This window comes from Chiloscyllium plagiosum, unplaced genomic scaffold (genome assembly GCF_037043375.1).
Source record: "Chiloscyllium plagiosum isolate Xiang-an unplaced genomic scaffold, Cpla_swu_hap1 HiC_scaffold_15, whole genome shotgun sequence".
In the NCBI taxonomy this organism is placed as follows: domain Eukaryota; kingdom Metazoa; phylum Chordata; class Chondrichthyes; order Orectolobiformes; family Hemiscylliidae; genus Chiloscyllium; species Chiloscyllium plagiosum.
This window is the reverse complement of record NW_028270153.1, coordinates 68,286,354-68,306,221: the sequence shown is the minus strand read 5'-3', so window position 1 is coordinate 68,306,221 and position 19,868 is coordinate 68,286,354. Positions and strand designations below refer to the sequence as shown.

At 59.9% G+C, this 19,868-nt stretch overlaps 1 protein-coding gene across 1 annotated transcript in view; it reads left to right on the top strand.

Annotated features, from left to right (window-relative positions):
- Nucleotides 1-82: 82 nt before the first annotated feature.
- Nucleotides 83-19,868, top strand: part of LOC122559976 (endothelin-1) — a 269,764-nt gene continuing 249,978 nt past the window's right edge. Inside the window, exon 1 of the mRNA XM_087994618.1 lies at nt 83-148. Coding sequence (XP_087850744.1) covers nt 106-148 — 43 coding nt within the window. The 5' untranslated portion in view covers nt 83-105. The remainder of the gene's footprint in view (nt 149-19,868) is intronic.

Sequence of the window (19,868 nt, the reverse complement as noted above, 5' to 3'; positions counted from 1 at the left end):
CCCTGCCCTTGTGCCAGGCAGCTCCCTCCCACTGGCACACAGGCCGAGATCAGGAGAAGGAGCAGCGAGGGACCCACAGGCACCGGCTCCGGAACCGCTCAGCAGATGTGGTCCCTGGTATTTCTGATCGGGACTCTCCCGGGAGCAGGTAACACCGGGGAGAGAGAGAGGGATCGGGATAGGGAACCCGGGGGAGAGAGAGACCGGGATAGGGAACCCGGGGGAGAGAGAGACCGGGATAGGGAACCCGGGGGAGAGAGAGGGATCGGGATAGGGAACCCGGGGGAGAGAGAGACCGGGATAGGGAACCCGGGGGAGAGAGAGACCGGGATAGGGAACCCGGGGGAGAGAGAGACCGGGATAGGGAACCCGGGGGAGAGAGAGGGATCGGGATAGGGAACCCGGGGGAGAGAGAGGGATCGGGATAGGGAACTCGGGGGAGAGAGAGGGATCGGGATAGGTAACACCGGGGAGAGAGAGAGGGATCGGGATAGGGAACCCGGGGGAGAGAGAGGGATCGGGATAGGGAACCCGGGGGAGAGAGAGGGATCGGGATAGGGAACTCGGGGGAGAGAGAGACCGGGATAGGGAATCCGGGGAGAGATAGAGATCGGGATAGGGAACCCGGGGGAGAGAGAGAGAGACCGGGATAGGGAACCCGGGGAGAGAGCGAGAGAGATTGGGATAGGGAACCCAGGGAGAGAGAGAGACCGGGAAAGGGTTCCCAGGGAAAGAGAGAGAGACTGGAATAGGGAACCCGGAGAGAGAGAGAGGGAGAGAGACTGGGATAGGGAACCCGGGGGAATGAGATACCGGGATAGGAACCCGGGGAGAGAGAGAGAGAGAGACCGGGATAGGGAACCCGGGGGAGAGAGAGAGAGAGATTGGGATAGGGAACCCGGGGGAGAGAGAGAGAGAGAGATTGGGATAGGGAACCCGGGGGAGAGAGAGAGAGAGAGAGATTGGGATAGGGAACCCGGGGAGAGTGAGAGACCGGGATAGGGAACCCGGGGAGTGAGAGAGAGGGAGAGAGGGACCGGGATAGGGAACACGGGGGAGAGAGAGAGAGAGATTTGGATAGGGAACCCGGGGGAGAGAGAGAGAGAGATTGGGATAGGGAACCCGGGGAGAGAGAGAGATTGGGATAGGGAATCCGGGGAGAGAGAGAGTGAGACCGAGATTGGGAACCCGGGGAGAGAGAGAGAGGGAGAGAGAGTGAGAGAGACACCGGAATAGGGAACCCGGGGAGAGAGAGAGAGAGTTTGTGATAGGGAACCCGGGGAGAGAGAGAGACCGGGATAGGGAACCCGGGGAAAGAGAGAGAGACCGGGATAGGGAACCCGGGGAGAGAGAGAGTGAGAGAGACCGGGATAGGGAACCCGGGGGAATGAGAGACCGGGATAGGGAACCCGGGGAGAGAGAGAGAGAGAGAGAGACCGGGATAGGGAAACAGGGGGAGAGAGAGAGAGAGAGATTGCGATAGGGAACCCGGGGGAGAGAGAGAGAGAGATTGGGATAGGGAACCCAGGGAGAGAGAGAGTGAGACCGGGATAGGGAACGCGGGGGAGAGAGAGAGAGAGAGTGAGACCGGGAAAGAGAACCCGGGGAGAGAGAGGGAGAGAGACCGGGATAGGGAACCCGGGGGAATGAGATACCGGGATAGGGAACCCGGGGATAGAGAGAGGGAGAGAGACCGGGATAGGGAACCCGGGGGAATGAGAGACCGGGATAGGAACCCGGGGAGAGAGAGACCGGGATAGGGAACCCGGGGGAGAGAGAGAGAGAGATTGGGATAGGGAACCCGGGGGAGAGAGAGAGAGAGAGATTGGGATAGGGAACCCGGGGAGAGTGAGAGACTGGGATAGGGAACCCGGGGAGAGAGAGAGAGGGAGAGAGAGACCGGGATAGGGAACCCGGGAAAAGAGAGAGAGACCAGGATAGGGAACCCGGGGAGAGAGAGAGTGAGAGAGACCGGGATAGGGAACCCGGGGGAGAGAGAGAGAGAGATTTGGATAGGGAACCCGGGGGAGAGAGAGAGAGAGATTGGGATAGGGAACCCGGGGAGAGAGAGAGACCGGGATAGGGAACCCGGGAAAAGAGAGAGAGACCGGGATAGGGAACCCGGGGAGAGAGAGAGTGAGAGAGACCGGGATAGGGAACCCGGGGAGAGAGAGACCGGGATAGGGAACCTGGGGAGAGAGAGAGAGAGAGAGAGAGAGACCAGGATAGGGAACCCGGGGAGAGAGAGAGAGAGAGAGACCGGGATAGGGAACCCGGGGAGAGAGAGAGAGAGACCGGGATAGGGAACCCGGGGAGAGAGAGAGAGAGACCGGGATAGGGATCCCCGGGAGAGAGAGAGAGAGAGACCGGAATTGGGAAACTGGGGTGAGAGAGAGAGAGAGAGAGAGACCCGGATAGGGAACCTAGGGAGAGGGGGTGTTCGGGATAGGGAACCCGAGGTGAGAGAGACCGGGATAGGGGACCCGGGGGAGAGAGAGACCGGGATAGGGAACCCTGGGAGAGAGAGAGACTGGGATAGGGAACCCGGGGAGAGAGAGACCGGGATAGGGAACCTGGGGAGAGAGAGAGAGAGAGAGAGAGAGACCAGGATAGGGAACCCGGGGAGAGAGAGAGAGAGACCGGGATAGGGAACCCGGGGAGAGAGAGAGAGAGACCGGGATAGGGAACCCCGGGAGAGAGAGAGACCGGAATTGGGAAACTGGGGTGAGAGAGAGAGAGAGAGAGAGAGAGACCCGGATAGGGAACCTGGGGAGAGGGGGAGTTCGGGATAGGGAACCCGAGGTGAGAGAGACCGGGATAGGGGACCCGGGGGAGAGAGAGACCGGGATAGGGAACCCTGGGAGAGAGAGAGACTGGGATAGGGAACCCGGGGAGAGAGAGACCGGGATAGGGAACCCGGGGAGAGAGAGAGAGAGAGAAAGAAAGAGCGACCGGGATAGGGAACCCGGGGAGAGAGAGAGAGAGAGAGAGAGACCAGGATAGGGAACCCGGGGAGAGAGAGAGAGAGAGAGACCGGGATAGGGATCCCGGGAGGTAGAGAGTGAGACGGGGATAGGGAACCCGGGGGAGAGAGAGACCGGGATAGGGATCCCGGGAGAGAGAGAGAGAGAGAGACACGGGATAGGGATCCTGGGAGAGAGAGAGAGAGACCGGGATAGGGAACCCGGGGGAGAGAGAGAGAGAGACCGGGATAGGGATCCCGGGAGAGAGAGACAGAGACCGGGATAGGGATCCCGGGAGAGACAGACAGAGAGATTGGGATAGGGAACCCAGGAGAGCGAGAGACCAGGATAGGGAACCCGGGGAGAGAGAGACCGGGATAGGGAACCTGGGGAGAGAGAGAGAGAGAGAGAGAGAGAGACCAGGATAGGGAACCCGGGGAGAGAGAGAGAGAGAGAGACCGGGATAGGGAACCCGGGGAGAGAGAGAGAGAGACCGAGATAGGGAACCCGGGGAGAGAGAGAGAGAGAGACCGGGATAGGGAACCCCGGGAGAGAGAGAGAGAGAGACCGGAATTGGGAAACTGGGGTGAGAGAGAGAGAGAGAGAGAGAGAGAGACCCGGATAGGGAACCTGGGGAGAGGGGGAGTTCGGGATAGGGAACCCGAGGTGAGAGAGACCGGGATAGGGGACCCGGGGGAGAGAGAGACCGGGATAGGGAACCCTGGGAGAGAGAGAGACTGGGATAGGGAACCCGGGGAGAGAGAGACCGGGATAGGGAACCCGGGGAGAGAGAGAGAGAGAGAAAGAAAGAGAGACCGGGATAGGGAACCCGGGGAGAGAGAGAGAGAGAGAGAGATTGGGATAGGGAACCCGGGGGAGAGAGGGAGAGAGAGATCGGGATAGGGAACCCGGGGGAAAGAGAGAGATCGGGATAAGGAATCCGGGGAGTGAGAGAGACCGGGATTGGGACGCCGGGGGGGAGAGAGAGGGATCGGGATAGGGAACCCGGGGAGACAGACACAGAGAGAGAGAGAGAGAGAGATCGGGATAGGGAACCCGGGGGAGACAGAGAGATCGGGATAGGGAACCCGGGGAAAGAGATAGAGAGACCGGGTTTGGGAACGCGGGGGAGAGAGAGAGAGAGAGAGAGACCGGGATAGGGAATCCGGAGGAGAGAGAGACCGGGATAGGGAACCCGGGGAGTGAGAGAGAGAGACCGGGATAGGGAACTCGGGGAAGAGAGAGACCGGGATAGGGAACCCGGGGAGAGAGAGAGTGAGAGAGACCGGGATAGGGAACCCGGGGGAGAGAGAGAGAGAGATTTGGATAGGGAACCCGGGGGAGAGAGAGAGAGAGATTGGGATAGGGAACCCGGGGAGAGAGAGAGACCGGGATAGGGAACCCGGGAAAAGAGAGAGAGACCGGGATAGGGAACCCGGGGAGAGAGAGAGTGAGAGAGACCGGGATAGGGAACCCGGGGGAATGAGAGACCGGGATAGGGAAACCGGGGAGAGAGAGAGAGAGAGAGAGACCGGGATAGGGAAACAGGGGGAGAGAGAGAGAGAGAGATTGCGATAGGGAACCCGGGGGAGAGAGAGTGAGAGATGGGGATAGCGAACCCTGGGAGAGAGAGAGACCGGGATAGGGAACCCGGGGAAAGAGAGAGAGACCGGGATAGGGAACCCGGGAGAGAGAGAGAGAGGGAGAGAGACCGGGATAGGGAACCTGGGGGAATGAGAGACCAGGATAGGGAACCCGGGGAGAGAGAGAGAGAGAGAGAAATCGGGATAGGGAACCCGGGGAGAGAGAGAGGGAGAGAGACCGGGATAGGGAACCCGGGGAGAGAGAGAAAAAGACCGGGATAGGGAACCCGGGGAGAGAGAGAGAGAGAGATTGGGATAGGGAACCCGGGGGAGAGAGGGAGAGAGAGACCGGGATAGGGAACCCGGGGAAAGAGAGAGAGACCGGGATAGGGAACCCGGGGAGAGAGAGAGGGAGAGAGATCGGGATAGGCAACCCGGGGAGAGAGAGACAGACCAGGATAGGGAACCCGGGGGGGGGGAAGAGAGAGAGACAGAGAGAGAGAGAGACTGGGATAGGGAACCCGGGGAGTGAGAGAGAGAGAGAGAGACCAGGATAGGGAACCCGGGGAGAGAGAGAGATCAGGATAGGGAACCCGGGGAGTGAGAGAGAGAGAGAGACCGGGATAGGGAACCCGGGGAGAGAGAGAGATCGGGATAGGGAACCTGGGGAGAGAGAGACAGACCAGGATAGGGAACCCGGGGAGAGAGAGACAGAGAGAGAGAGAGACTGGGATAGGGAACCCGGGGAGTGAGAGAGAGAGAGAGAGACCGGGATAGGGAACCCGGGGAGAGAGAGAGATCGGGATAGGGAACCTGGGGAGAGAGAGAGAGATCGGGATAGGGAACCCGGAGAGAGAGAGAGAGAGAGAGACCGGGATTGGGAACCCGGGGGAGAGAGAGAGATTGGGATAGGGAACCAGGGGAGTGAGAGCGAGAGTGAAAGAGAGACCGGGATAGTGAACCCCGGGAGAGAGAGAGATAGGGATAGGGAATCCGGGGAGAGAGAGAGACCGGGATTGGGACGCCGGGGGGAGAGAGAGGGATCGGGATAGGGAACCCGGGGAGACAGACACAGAGAGAGAGAGAGAGAGAGACCGGGATAGGGAACCCGGGGGAGACAGAGAGATCGGGATAGGGAACCCGGGGAAAGAGATAGAGAGACCGGGTTTGGGAACGGGGGGGAGAGACAGAGAGAGAGACACCGGGATAGGGAATCCGTAGGAGAGAGAGAGAGACCGGGATTGGGAACCCGGGGAGAGTGAGACAGAGAGAGAGAGACCGGGATAGGGAACCCGGGGTGAGAGAGAGAGTTTGGGATAGGGAACCCGGGGAGAGGGAGACAGAGAGAAAGAGACCGGGATAGGGAATCCGGGGAGAGAGAGACAGAGAGAGACCGGAATAGGGAATCCGGGGAGAGAGAGAGAGAGTGAGACCGGGATAGGGAACCAGGGAGAGAGCGAGAGAGAGAGAGAGAGACCGGGATAGGGAACCCGGGGAGAGTGAGAGTGAGACCGAGATAGGAAACCCGGGGAGAGAGAGAGACCGGGAGAGGGGACCCGGGGAGTGAGAGAGAGAGAGAGAGGCTGGGATAGGGAACCCGGGGAGTGAGAGAGAGAGAGAGACCGGGATAGGGAATCCTGGGAGAGAGAGAAAGAGAGAGAGAGAGAGAGAGCGACCAGGATAGTGAACCCGGGGAGAGAGAGAGAGAAAGAGAGAGACCGGAGGAGAGAACCCAGGGAGAAAGAGACCGGGATAGGGATCCCAAAGAGAGAGAGAGAGAGACCGGGATAGGGAACCCGGGGAGAGAGAGTGTGAGACCAGGATAGGGAACACGGGGAGAGAGAGAGACCGGGATAGGGAACCCGGGGAGAGAGAGAGAGAGAGACCGGGATAGGGAAACCGGGGAGAGAGAGAGAGAGAGACGGGGTAGGGAACCCGGGGGGGGAGAGAGAGAGAGAGACCGCGATAGGGAACCCAGGGAGAGAGAGAGAGAGACCGGGATAGGAAACCCGGGGGGAGAGAGAGAGAGAGAGAGAGCGAGAGAGTGAGAGAAAGAGAGACCGGGATAGGGAACCTAGGGAGAGAGAGAGAGAGAGAGAGAGAGAGAGAGAGAGACAGGGATAGGGAATTCGGGGAGAGAGCGAGAGAGAGAGACCGGGACAGGGAACCCGGGGAGAGAGAGAGAGAGACCGGGATAGGGAACCTGGGAAAGAGAGAGAGAGAGAGACCGGGATAGGGAACCCGGGGAGAGAGAGAGAGAGACCGGGATAGGGAACCCGGGGAGAGAGCGAGAGAGACCGGCATAGGAAACCCGGGGAGAGAGAGAGAGAGAGACCGGGATAGGGAACCCGGGGAGAGAGTGAGAGAGAGACACCGGGATAGGGAACCCGGGGAGAGAGAGACCAGGATAGGGATCCCAAAGAGAGAGAGAGAGAGAGAGAGACCGGGATAGGGAACCCGGGGAGAGAGAGAGAGAGAGAGAAACCGGGATAGGGAACCCGGGGAGAGAGAGAGAGACCGGGATAGGGAAGCTGGGGGAGAGAGAGAGAGAGATTGGGAGAGGGAACCCGGGGAGAGAGAGACCGGGATAGGGAACCGGGGGAGAGAGAGACAGAGAGAGAGAGACTGGGATAGGGAACCCGGGGAGAGAGAGAGAGAGACCGGGATAGGGAACCCGGGAAAGAGAGAGAGAGAGAGAGAGACCGGGATAGGGAACCCGGGGAGAGAGAGAGAGAGACCAGGATAGGGAACCCGGGGAGAGAGAGCGAGAGACCGGGATAGGGAACCCGGGGAGAGAGAGAGAGACAGGGATAGGGAAGCTGGGGGAGAGAGAGAGAGAGAGATTGGGATAGGGAACCTGGGGAGAGAGAGAGAGACCGGGATAGGGGACCCGAGGAGAGAGAGAGAGAGACCGGGATAGGGAAGCTGGGGGAGAGAGAGAGAGAGAGATTGGGATAGTGAACCCGGGGAGAGAGAGAGAGAGACCGGGATAGGGAACCCGGGAAAGAGAGAGAGAGAGAGACCGGGATAGGGAACCCGGGGAGAGAGAGCGAGAGACCGGGATAGGGAACCCGGGGAGAGAGAGAGATGCCGGGATAGGGAAGCTGGGGGAGAGAGAGAGAGAGATTGGGATAGGGAACCCGGGGAGAGAGAGAGAGAGAGACCGGGATAGGGAACCCGGGGAGAGAGAGATAGAGACCGTGATAGGGAAGCTGGGGGAGAGAGAGAGAGAGATTGGGATAGGGAACCCGGGGAGAGAGAGAGAGAGAGATTGTGATAGGGAACCCGGGAGAGAGAGAGACCGGGATACGGAACCCGGGGAGGGAGAGAGAGAGAGAGAGAGAGACCGGGATAGGGAACCCGGGGGGAGTGAGAGAAAGAGACCGGGATAGGGAACCCGGGGAGAGAGCGAGAGAGAGAGAGAGAGAGAGACCGGGACAGGGAACCCGTGGAGAGAGAGAGAGACCGGGATAGGGAACCCGGGGGGAGAGAGAGAGAGAGACCGGGTTTGGGAACCGGTGGGGGGAGAGAGAGAGAGACGGGATAGGGAACCCGGGGAGTGGGAGAGAGACCAGGATAGGGAACCCGGGGATTGAGAGAGAGAGAGAGAGAGAGAGACCGGGATAGGGAACCCGGGGAGTGAGAGAGAGAAAGACCAGGATAGGGAACCCGGGGAGAGAGAGAGAGTGACAGAGAGACCGGGATAGGGAACCAGGGGGTGAGAGGGAGAGGGAGAGATTCGTGAAAGGGAATCCGGGGAGTGAGAGAGAGAGATCGGGATAGGGAACCCGGGGGGAGAGACAGAGAGAGACCGGGTTTGGGAACCGGTGGGGGGAGAGAGAGAGAGACCGGGATAGGGAACCCGGGGAGTGAGAGAGAGAGAGAGGCCGGGATAGGGAACCCGGGAGAGAGAGAGAGAGAGAGAGACCGGGTTTGGGAACCGGTGGGGGGTGAGAGAGAGAGACCGGGATAGGGAACCCGGGGATTGAGAGAGAGAGAGACCAGGATAGGGAACCCGGGGAGAGAGAGAGAGTGACAGAGAGACCGGGATAGGGAACCTGGGGGTGAGAGGGAGAGAGAGAGATTCGTGAAAGGGAATCCGGGGAGTGAGAGAGAGAGATCGGGATAGGGAATCCGGAGAGAGAGAGACAGAGAGAGACCGGGATAGGGAATCCGGGGAGAGAGAGAGAGAGTGAGACCGGGATAGGGAACCAGGGGAGAGTGAGAGTGAGACCGAGATAGGAAACCCGGGGAGAGAGAGAGAGTTTGGGATAGGGAACCCGGGGGAGAGAGACCGGGATAGGGAACCCGCGGAGAGAGAGAGAGAGAGAGAGAGACCGGGATAGGGAATCCAGGGAGAGGGAGAAAGAGAGAGAGAGAGAGACCGGGAGAGGGAACCCGGGGAGAGAGAGAGAGAGAGAGAGACCGGGTTTGGGAACCGGTGGGGGGTGAGAGAGAGAGACCGGGATAGGGAACCCGGGGATTGAGAGAGAGAGAGAGAGAGACCAGGATAGGGAACCCGGGGAGAGAGAGAGAGTGACAGAGAGACCGGGATAGGGAACCTGGGGGTGAGAGGGAGAGAGAGAGATTCGTGAAAGGGAATCCGGGGAGTGAGAGAGAGAGATCGGGATAGGGAATCCGGAGAGAGAGAGACAGAGAGAGACCGGGATAGGGAATCCGGGGAGAGAGAGAGAGAGTGAGACCGGGATAGGGAACCAGGGGAGAGAGCGAGAGACAGAGAGAGACCGGGATAGGAAACCCGGGGAGAGTGAGAGTGAGACCGAGATAGGAAACCCGGGGAGAGAGAGAGAGTTTGGGATAGGGAACCCGGGGGAGAGAGAGACCGGGATAGGGAACCCGCGGAGAGAGAGAGAGAGAGAGAGAGAGAGACCGGGATAGGGAATCCAGGGAGAGGGAGAAAGAGAGAGAGAGAGAGACCGGGAGAGGGAACCCGGGGAGAGAGAGAGAGAGAGAGAGAGAGAGAGACCGGGAGAGGGAACCCGGGGAGAGAGAGACCGGGATAGGGATCCCAAAGAGAGAGAGAGAGAGACCGGGATAGGGAACCCGGGGAGAGAGAGAGAGAGAGAGAGACCGGGATAGGGAACCCGGGGAGAGAGCGAGAGAGAGATACCGGGATAGGGAACCCGGAGAGAGAGAGATAGAGAGAGACCGGGATAGGGAACACGGGAAAGAGAGAGAGAGAGATACCGGGATAGGGAACCCGGAGAGAGAGCGAGAGAGAGAGACCGAGATAGGAAACCCGGGGAGAGAGAGAGAGAGAACGGGATAGGGAACCCGGGGAGAGAGAGAGAGAGACCAGGATAGGGAACCCGGGAAGAGAGAGCGAGAGACCGGGATAGGGAACCCAGGGAGAGAGAGAGAGACCGGGATAGGGAAGCTGGGGGAGAGAGAGAGAGAGATTGGGATAGGGAACCTGGGGAGAGAGAGAGACCGGGATTGGGAACCCGAGGAGAGAGAGAGAGAGACCGGGATAGGGAAGCTGGGGGAGAGAGAGAGAGAGATTGGGATAGTGAACCCGAGGAGAGAGAGAGAGACCGGGATAGGGAACCTGGGGAGAGAGAGACAGAGAGAGAGATAGAGACCGGGATAGGGAACCCGGGGAGGGAGAGAGAGAGACCGGGATAGGGAACCCGGGAAAGAGAGAGAGAGGGACCGGGATAGGGAACCCGGGGAGAGAGAGAGAGAGAGACCGGGATAGGGAACCCGGGGAGAGAGAGCGAGAGACCGGGATAGGGAACCCGGGGAGAGAGAGAGAGATGCCGGGATAGGGAAGCTGGGGGAGAGAGAGAGAGAGATTGGGATAGGGAACCCGGGGAGAGAGAGAGAGTTTGGGATAGGGAACCCGGGGAGAGAGAGAGAGTTTGGGATAGGGAACCCAGGGGAGAGAGAGACCGGTATAGGGAACCCGGGGAGTGAGAGAGAGAGAGAGACCGGGATAGGGAACCCGCGGAGAGAGAGAGAGAGAGAGAGACCGGGATAGGGAATCCAGGGAGAGAGAGAAAGAGAGAGAGAGAGAGACCGGGAGAGGGAACCCGGGGAGAGAGAGAGAGAGAGAGAGAGACCGGGAGAGGGAACCCGGGGAGAGAGAGACCGGGATAGGGATCCCAAAGAGAGAGAGAGAGAGAGACCGGGATAGGGAACCCGGGGAGGGAGAGAGAGAGACAGAGAGAGAGAAAGAGACCGGGATAGGGAACCCGGGGAGAGAGAGAGAGAGACCAGGATAGGGAACCCGGGGAGAGAGAGCGAGAGACCGGGATAGGGAACCCGGGGAGAGAGAGAGAGACCGGGATAGGGAAGCTGGGGGAGAGAGAGAGAGAGATTGGGATAGGGAACCTGGGGAGAGAGAGAGAGATCGGGATAGGGAACCCGAGGAGAGAGAGAGAGAGACCGGGATAGGGAAGCTGGGGGAGAGAGAGAGAGAGATTGGGATAGTGAACCCGAGGAGAGAGAGAGAGACCGGGATAGGGAACCCGGGATGAGAGAGACAGAGAGAGAGAGAGAGACCGGGATAGGGAACCCGGGGAGAGAGAGAGAGAGACCGGGATAGGGAACCCGGGAAAGAGAGAGAGAGAGAGACCGGGATAGGGAACCCGGGGAGAGAGAGAGAGAGAGACCGGGATAGGGAACCCGGGGAGAGAGAGCGAGAGACCGGGATAGGGAACCCGGGGAGAGAGAGAGAGATGCCGGGATAGGGAAGCTGGGGCAGAGAGAGAGAGAGAGATTGGGATAGGGAACCCGGGGAGAGAGAGAGAGAGAGAGAGAGAGAGACCGTGATAGGGAAGCTGGGGGACAGAGAGAGAGATTGGGATAGGGAACCCGGGGAGAGAGAGAGAGAGAGAGAGATTGTGATAGGGAACCCGGGAGAGAGAGAGAGACCGGGATAGGGAACCCGGGGAGGAAGAGAGAGAGAGAGAGATAGAGAGAGAGACCGGGATAGGGAACCCAGGGAGAGAGAGAGAGACCGGGATAGGGAACCCAGGGGGAGAGAGAGAGAGAGATCGGGATAGGGAACCCGGGGAGAGAGAGAGAGAGAGAGAGAGAGACCGGGATAGGGAACCCGGGGAGAGAGAGAGAGACCGGGATAGGGAACCCGGGGGGAGCGAGAGAGAGAGACCGGGTTTGGGAACCGGTGGGGGGAGAGAGAGAGAGACCGGGATAGGGAACCCGGGGATTGAGAGAGAGAGAGAGTGACCGGGATAGGGAACCCGGGGAGTGAGAGAGAGAGAGACCAGGATAGGGAACCCGGGGAGAGAGAAAGTGACAGAGAGACCGGGATAGGGAACCCGGGGGTGAGAGGGAGAGAGAGAGATTCGTGAAAGGGAATCCGGGGAGTGAGAGAGAGAGATCGGGATAGGGAATCCGGAGAGAGAGAGACAGAGAGAGACCGGGATAGGGAATCCGGGGAGAGAGAGAGAGAGTGAGACCGGGATAGGGAACCAGGGGAGAGAGTGAGAGACAGAGAGAGACAGAGAGAGACCGGGATAGGAAACCCGGGGAGAGTGAGAGTGAGACCGAGATAGGAAACCCGGGGAGAGAGAGAGACCGGGAGAGGGAACCAGGGGGTGAGAGGGAGAGGGAGAGATTCGTGAAAGGGAATCCGGGGAGTGAGAGAGAGAGATCGGGATAGGGAACCCGGGGGGAGAGAGAGAGAGAGACCGGGTTTGGGAACCGGTGGGGGAAGAGAGAGAGAGACCGGGATAGGGAACCCGGGGAGTGAGAGAGAGAGAGAGGCCGGGATAGGGAACCCGGGAGAGAGAGAGAGAGAGAGAGACCGGGTTTGGGAACCGGTGGGGGGTGAGAGAGAGAGACCGGGATAGGGAACCCGGGGATTGAGAGAGAGAGAGACCAGGATAGGGAACCCGGGGAGAGAGAGAGAGTGACAGAGAGACCGGGATAGGGAACCTGGGGGTGAGAGGGAGAGAGAGAGATTCATGAAAGGGAATCCGGGGAGTGAGAGAGAGAGATCGGGATAGGGAATCCGGAGAGAGAGAGACAGAGAGAGACCGGGATAGGGAATCCGGGGAGAGAGAGAGAGAGTGAGACCGGGATAGGGAACCAGGGGAGAGAGCGAGAGACAGAGAGAGACCGGGATAGGAAACCCGGGGAGAGTGAGAGTGAGACCGAGATAGGAAACCCGGGGAGAGAGAGAGAGTTTGGGATAGGGAACCCGGGGGAGAGAGAGACCGGGATAGGGAACCCGCGGAGAGAGAGAGAGAGAGAGAGAGAGACCGGGATAGGGAATCCAGGGAGAGGGAGAAAGAGAGAGAGAGAGAGACCGGGAGAGGGAACCCGGGGAGAGAGAGAGAGAGAGAGACCGGGTTTGGGAACCGGTGGGGGGTGAGAGAGAGAGACCGGGATAGGGAACCCGGGGATTGAGCGAGAGAGAGAGAGAGACCAGGATAGGGAACCCGGGGAGAGAGAGAGAGTGACAGAGAGACCGGGATAGGGAACCTGGGGGTGAGAGGGAGAGAGAGAGATTCGTGAAAGGGAATCCGGGGAGTGAGAGAGAGAGATCGGGATAGGGAATCCGGAGAGAGAGAGACAGAGAGAGACCGGGATAGGGAATCCGGGGAGAGAGAGAGAGAGTGAGACCGGGATAGGGAACCAGGGGAGAGAGCGAGAGACAGAGAGAGACCGGGATAGGAAACCCGGGGAGAGTGAGAGTGAGACCGAGATAGGAAACCCGGGGAGAGAGAGAGAGTTTGGGATAGGGAACCCGGGGGAGAGAGAGACCGGGATAGGGAACCCGCGGAGAGAGAGAGAGAGAGAGAGAGAGACCGGGATAGGGAATCCAGGGAGAGGGAGAAAGAGAGAGAGAGAGAGACCGGGAGAGGGAACCCGGGGAGAGAGAGAGAGAGAGAGAGAGAGAGACCGGGAGAGGGAACCCGGGGAGAGAGAGACCGGGATAGGGATCCCAAAGAGAGAGAGAGAGAGACCGGGATAGGGAACCCGGGGAGAGAGAGAGAGAGAGAGAGACCGGGATAGGGAACCCGGGGAGAGAGCGAGAGAGAGATACCGGGATAGGGAACCCCGAGAGAGAGAGATAGAGAGAGACCGGGATAGGGAACACGGGAAAGAGAGAGAGAGAGAGACCGGGATAGGGAACCCGGGGAGAGAAAAAGAGAGAGACCGGGATAGGGAACCCGGGGAGAGAGCGAGAGAGAGAGACCGAGATAGGAAACCCGGGGGGAGAGAGAGAGAGAACGGGATAGGGAACCCGGGGAGAGAGAGAGAGAGACCAGGATAGGGAACCCGGGAAGAGAGAGCGAGAGACCGGGATAGGGAACCCAGGGAGAGAGAGAGAGACCGGGATAGGGAAGCTGGGGGTGAGAGAGAGAGAGATTGGGATAGGGAACCTGGGGAGAGAGAGAGACCGGGATTGGGAACCCGAGGAGAGAGAGAGAGAGACCGGGATAGGGAAGCTGGGGGAGAGAGAGAGAGAGATTGGGATAGTGAACCCGAGGAGAGAGAGAGAGACCGGGATAGGGAACCTGGGGAGAGAGAGACAGAGAGAGAGATAGAGACCGGGATAGGGAACCCGGGGAGGGAGAGATAGAGACCGGGATAGGGAACCCGGGAAAGAGAGAGAGAGGGACCGGGATAGGAAACCCGGGGAGAGAGAGAGAGAGAGACCGGGATAGGGAACCCGGGGAGAGAGAGCGAGAGACCGGGATAGGGAACCCGGGGAGAGAGAGAGAGATGCCGGGATAGGGAAGCTGGGGGAGAGAGAGAGAGAGATTGGGATAGGGAACCCGGGGAGAGAGAGAGAGTTTGGGATAGGGAACCCGGGGAGAGAGAGAGAGTTTGGGATAGGGAACCCAGGGGAGAGAGAGACCGGTATAGGGAACCCGGGGAGTGAGAGAGAGAGAGAGACCGGGATAGGGAACCCGCGGAGAGAGAGAGAGAGAGAGAGAGACCGGGATAGGGAATCCAGGGAGAGAGAGAAAGAGAGAGAGAGAGAGACCGGGAGAGGGAACTCGGGGAGAGAGAGAGAGAGAGAGAGAGACCGGGAGAGGGAACCCGGGGAGAGAGAGACCGGGATAGGGATCCCAAAGAGAGAGAGAGAGAGAGACCGGGATAGGGAACCCGGGGAGGGAGAGAGAGAGACAGAGAGAGAGAAAGAGACCGGGATAGGGAACCCGGGGAGAGAGAGAGAGAGACCAGGATAGGGAACCCGGGGAGAGAGAGCGAGAGACCGGGATAGGGAACCCGGGGAGAGAGAGAGAGACCGGGATAGGGAAGCTGGGGGAGAGAGAGAGAGAGATTGGGATAGGGAACCTGGGGAGAGAGAGAGAGATCGGGATAGGGAACCCGAGGAGAGAGAGAGAGAGACCGGGATAGGGAAGCTGGGGGAGAGAGAGAGAGAGATTGGGATAGTGAACCCGAGGAGAGAGAGAGAGACCGGGATAGGGAACCCGGGATGAGAGAGACAGAGAGAGAGAGAGAGACCGGGATAGGGAACCCGGGGAGAGAGAGAGAGAGACCGGGATAGGGAACCCGGGAAAGAGAGAGAGAGAGAGACCGGGATAGGGAACCCGGGGAGAGAGAGAGAGAGAGACCGGGATAGGGAACCCGGGGAGAGAGAGCGAGAGACCGGGATAGGGAACCCGGGGAGAGAGAGAGAGATGCCGGGATAGGGAAGCTGGGGCAGAGAGAGAGAGAGAGAGAGAGAGACCGGGATAGGGAACCCGGGGAGAGAGAGAGAGAGAGACCGGGATAGGGAACCCGGGGAGAGAGAGAGAGAGACCGTGATAGGGAAGCTGGGGGACAGAGAGAGAGATTGGGATAGGGAACCCGGGGAGAAAGAGAGAGAGAGAGAGATTGTGATAGGGAACCCGGGAGAGAGAGAGAGACCGGGATAGGGAACCCGGGGAGGAAGAGAGAGAGAGAGAGATAGAGAGAGAGACCGGGATAGGGAACCCAGGGAGAGAGAGAGAGACCGGGATAGGGAACCCAGGGGGAGAGAGAGAGAGAGATCGGGATAGGGAACCCGGGGAGAGAGAGAGAGAGAGAGAGAGAGACCGGGATAGGGAACCCGGGGAGAGAGACAGAGACTGGGATAGGGAACCCGGGGGGAGCGAGAGAGAGAGACCGGGTTTGGGAACCGGTGGGGGGAGAGAGAGAGAGACCGGGATAGGGAACCCGGGGATTGAGAGAGAGAGAGAGTGACCGGGATAGGGAACCCGGGGAGTGAGAGAGAGAGAGACCAGGATAGGGAACCCGGGGAGAGAGAGAGTGACAGAGAGACCGGGATAGGGAACCCGGGGGTGAGAGGGAGAGAGAGAGATTCGTGAAAGGGAATCCGGGGAGTGAGAGAGAGAGATCGGGATAGGGAATCCGGAGAGAGAGAGACAGAGAGAGACCGGGATAGGGAATCCGGGGAGAGAGAGAGAGAGTGAGACCGGGATAGGGAACCAGGGGAGAGAGTGAGAGACAGAGAGAGACAGAGAGAGACCGGGATAGGAAACCCGGGGAGAGTGAGAGTGAGACCGAGATAGGAAACCCGGGGAGAGAGAGAGACCGGGAGAGGGAACCAGGGGGTGAGAGGGAGAGGGAGAGATTCGTGAAAGGGAATCCGGGGAGTGAGAGAGAGAGATCGGGATAGGGAACCCGGGGGGAGAGAGAGAGAGAGACCGGGTTTGGGAACCGGTGGGGGGAGAGAGAGAGAGACCGGGATAGGGAACCCGGGGAGTGAGAGAGAGAGAGAGGCCGGGATAGGGAACCCGGGAGAGAGAGAGAGAGAGAGAGACCGGGTTTGGGAACCGGTGGGGGGTGAGAGAGAGAGACCGGGATAGGGAACCCGGGGATTGAGAGAGAGAGAGACCAGGATAGGGAACCCGGGGAGAGAGAGAGAGTGACAGAGAGACCGGGATAGGGAACCTGGGGGTGAGAGGGAGAGAGAGAGATTCGTGAAAGGGAATCCGGGGAGTGAGAGAGAGAGATCGGGATAGGGAATCCGGAGAGAGAGAGACAGAGAGAGACCGGGATAGGGAATCCGGGGAGAGAGAGAGAGAGTGAGACCGGGATAGGGAACCAGGGGAGAGAGCGAGAGACAGAGAGAGACCGGGATAGGAAACCCGGGGAGAGTGAGAGTGAGACCGAGATAGGAAACCCGGGGAGAGAGAGAGAGTTTGGGATAGGGAACCCGGGGGAGAGAGAGACCGGGATAGCGAACCCGCGGAGAGAGAGAGAGAGAGAGAGAGAGACCGGGATAGGGAATCCAGGGAGAGGGAGAAAGAGAGAGAGAGAGAGACCGGGAGAGGGAACCCGGGGAGAGAGAGAGAGAGAGAGAGAGAGAGACCGGGAGAGGGAACCCGGGGAGAGAGAGACCGGGATAGGGATCCCAAAGAGAGAGAGAGAGAGACCGGGATAGGGAACCCGGGGAGAGAGAGAGAGAGAGAGACCGGGATAGGGAACCCGGGGAGAGAGCGAGAGAGAGATACCGGGATAGGGAACCCCGAGAGAGAGAGATAGAGAGAGACCGGGATAGGGAACACGGGAAAGAGAGAGAGAGAGAGACCGGGATAGGGAACCCGGGGAGAGAAAAAGAGAGAGACCGGGATAGGGAACCCGGGGAGAGAGCGAGAGAGAGAGACCGAGATAGGAAACCCGGGGAGAGAGAGAGAGAGAACGGGATAGGGAACCCGGGGAGAGAGAGAGAGAGACCAGGATAGGGAACCCGGGAAGAGAGAGCGAGAGACCGGGATAGGGAACCCAGGGAGAGAGAGAGAGACCGGGATAGGGAAGCTGGGGGTGAGAGAGAGAGAGATTGGGATAGGGAACCTGGGGAGAGAGAGAGACCGGGATTGGGAACCCGAGGAGAGAGAGAGAGAGACCGGGATAGGGAAGCTGGGGGAGAGAGAGAGAGAGATTGGGATAGTGAACCCGAGGAGAGAGAGAGAGACCGGGATAGGGAACCTGGGGAGAGAGAGACAGAGAGAGAGATAGAGACCGGGATAGGGAACCCGGGGAGGGAGAGATAGAGACCGGGATAGGGAACCCGGGAAAGAGAGAGAGAGGGACCGGGATAGGGAACCCGGGGAGAGAGAGAGAGAGAGACCGGGATAGGGAACCCGGGGAGAGAGAGCGAGAGACCGGGATAGGGAACCCGGGGAGAGAGAGAGAGATGCCGGGATAGGGAAGCTGGGGGAGAGAGAGAGAGAGATTGGGATAGGGAACCCGGGGAGAGAGAGAGAGTTTGGGATAGGGAACCCGGGGAGAGAGAGAGAGTTTGGGATAGGGAACCCAGGGGAGAGAGAGACCGGTATAGGGAACCCGGGGAGTGAGAGAGAGAGAGAGACCGGGATAGGGAACCCGCGGAGAGAGAGAGAGAGAGAGAGAGACCGGGATAGGGAATCCAGGGAGAGAGAGAAAGAGAGAGAGAGAGAGACCGGGAGAGGGAACCCGGGGAGAGAGAGAGAGAGAGAGAGAGACCGGGAGAGGGAACACGGGGAGAGAGAGACCGGGATAGGGATCCCAAAGAGAGAGAGAGAGAGAGACCGGGATAGGGAACCCGGGGAGGGAGAGAGAGAGACAGAGAGAGAGAAAGAGACCGGGATAGGGAACCCGGGGAGAGAGAGAGAGAGACCAGGATAGGGAACCCGGGGAGAGAGAGCGAGAGACCGGGATAGGGAACCCGGGGAGAGAGAGAGAGACCGGGATAGGGAAGCTGGGGGAGAGAGAGAGAGAGATTGGGATAGGGAACCTGGGGAGAGAGAGAGAGATCGGGATAGGGAACCCGAGGAGAGAGAGAGAGAGACCGGGATAGGGAAGCTGGGGGAGAGAGAGAGAGAGATTGGGATAGTGAACCCGAGGAGAGAGAGAGAGACCGGGATAGGGAACCCGGGATGAGAGAGACAGAGAGAGAGAGAGAGACCGGGATAGGGAACCCGGGGAGAGAGAGAGAGAGACCGGGATAGGGAACCCGGGAAAGAGAGAGAGAGAGAGACCGGGATAGGGAACCCGGGGAGAGAGAGAGAGAGAGACCGGGATAGGGAACCCGGGGAGAGAGAGCGAGAGACCGGGATAGGGAACCCGGGGAGAGAGAGAGAGATGCCGGGATAGGGAAGCTGGGGCAGAGAGAGAGAGAGAGAGAGAGAGACCGGGATAGGGAACCCGGGGAGAGAGAGAGAGAGAGACCGGGATAGGGAACCCGGGGAGAGAGAGAGAGAGACCGTGATAGGGAAGCTGGGGGACAGAGAGAGAGATTGGGATAGGGAACCCGGGGAGAGAGAGAGAGAGAGATTGTGATAGGGAACCCGGGAGAGAGAGAGAGACCGGGATAGGGAACCCGGGGAGGAAGAGAGAGAGAGAGAGATAGAGAGAGAGACCGGGATAGGGAACCCAGGGAGAGAGAGAGAGACCGGGATAGGGAACCCAGGGGGAGAGAGAGAGAGAGATCGGGATAGGGAACCCGGGGAGAGAGAGAGAGAGAGAGAGAGAGACCGGGATAGGGAACCCGGGGAGAGAGAGAGAGACCGGGATAGGGAACCCGGGGGGAGCGAGAGAGAGAGACCGGGTTTGGGAACCGGTGGGGGGAGAGAGAGAGAGACCGGGATAGGGAACCCGGGGATTGAGAGAGAGAGAGAGTGACCGGGATAGGGAACCCGGGGAGTGAGAGAGAGAGAGACCAGGATAGGGAACCCGGGGAGAGAGAGAGTGACAGAGAGACCGGGATAGGGAACCCGGGGGTGAGAGGGAGAGAGAGAGATTCGTGAAAGGGAATCCGGGGAGTGAGAGAGAGAGATCGGGATAGGGAATCCGGAGAGAGAGAGACAGAGAGAGACCGGGATAGGGAATCCGGGGAGAGAGAGAGAGAGTGAGACCGGGATAGGGAACCAGGGGAGAGAGTGAGAGAGACCAGGATAGGGAACCCGGGAAGAGAGAGCGAGAGACCGGGATAGGGAACCCAGGGAGAGAGAGAGAGACCGGGATAGGGAAGCTGGGGGTGAGAGAGAGAGAGATTGGGATAGGGAACCTGGGGAGAGAGAGAGACCGGGATTGGGAACCCGAGGAGAGAGAGAGAGAGACCGGGATAGGGAAGCTGGGGGAGAGAGAGAGAGAGATTGGGATAGTGAACCCGAGGAGAGAGAGAGAGACCGGGATAGGGAACCTGGGGAGAGAGAGACAGAGAGAGAGATAGAGACCGGGATAGGGAACCCGGGGAGGGAGAGATAGAGACCGGGATAGGGAACCCGGGAAAGAGAGAGAGAGAGACCGGGATAGGGAACCCGGGGAGAGAGAGAGAGAGAGACCGGGATAGGGAACCCGGGGAGAGAGAGCGAGAGACCGGGATAGGGAA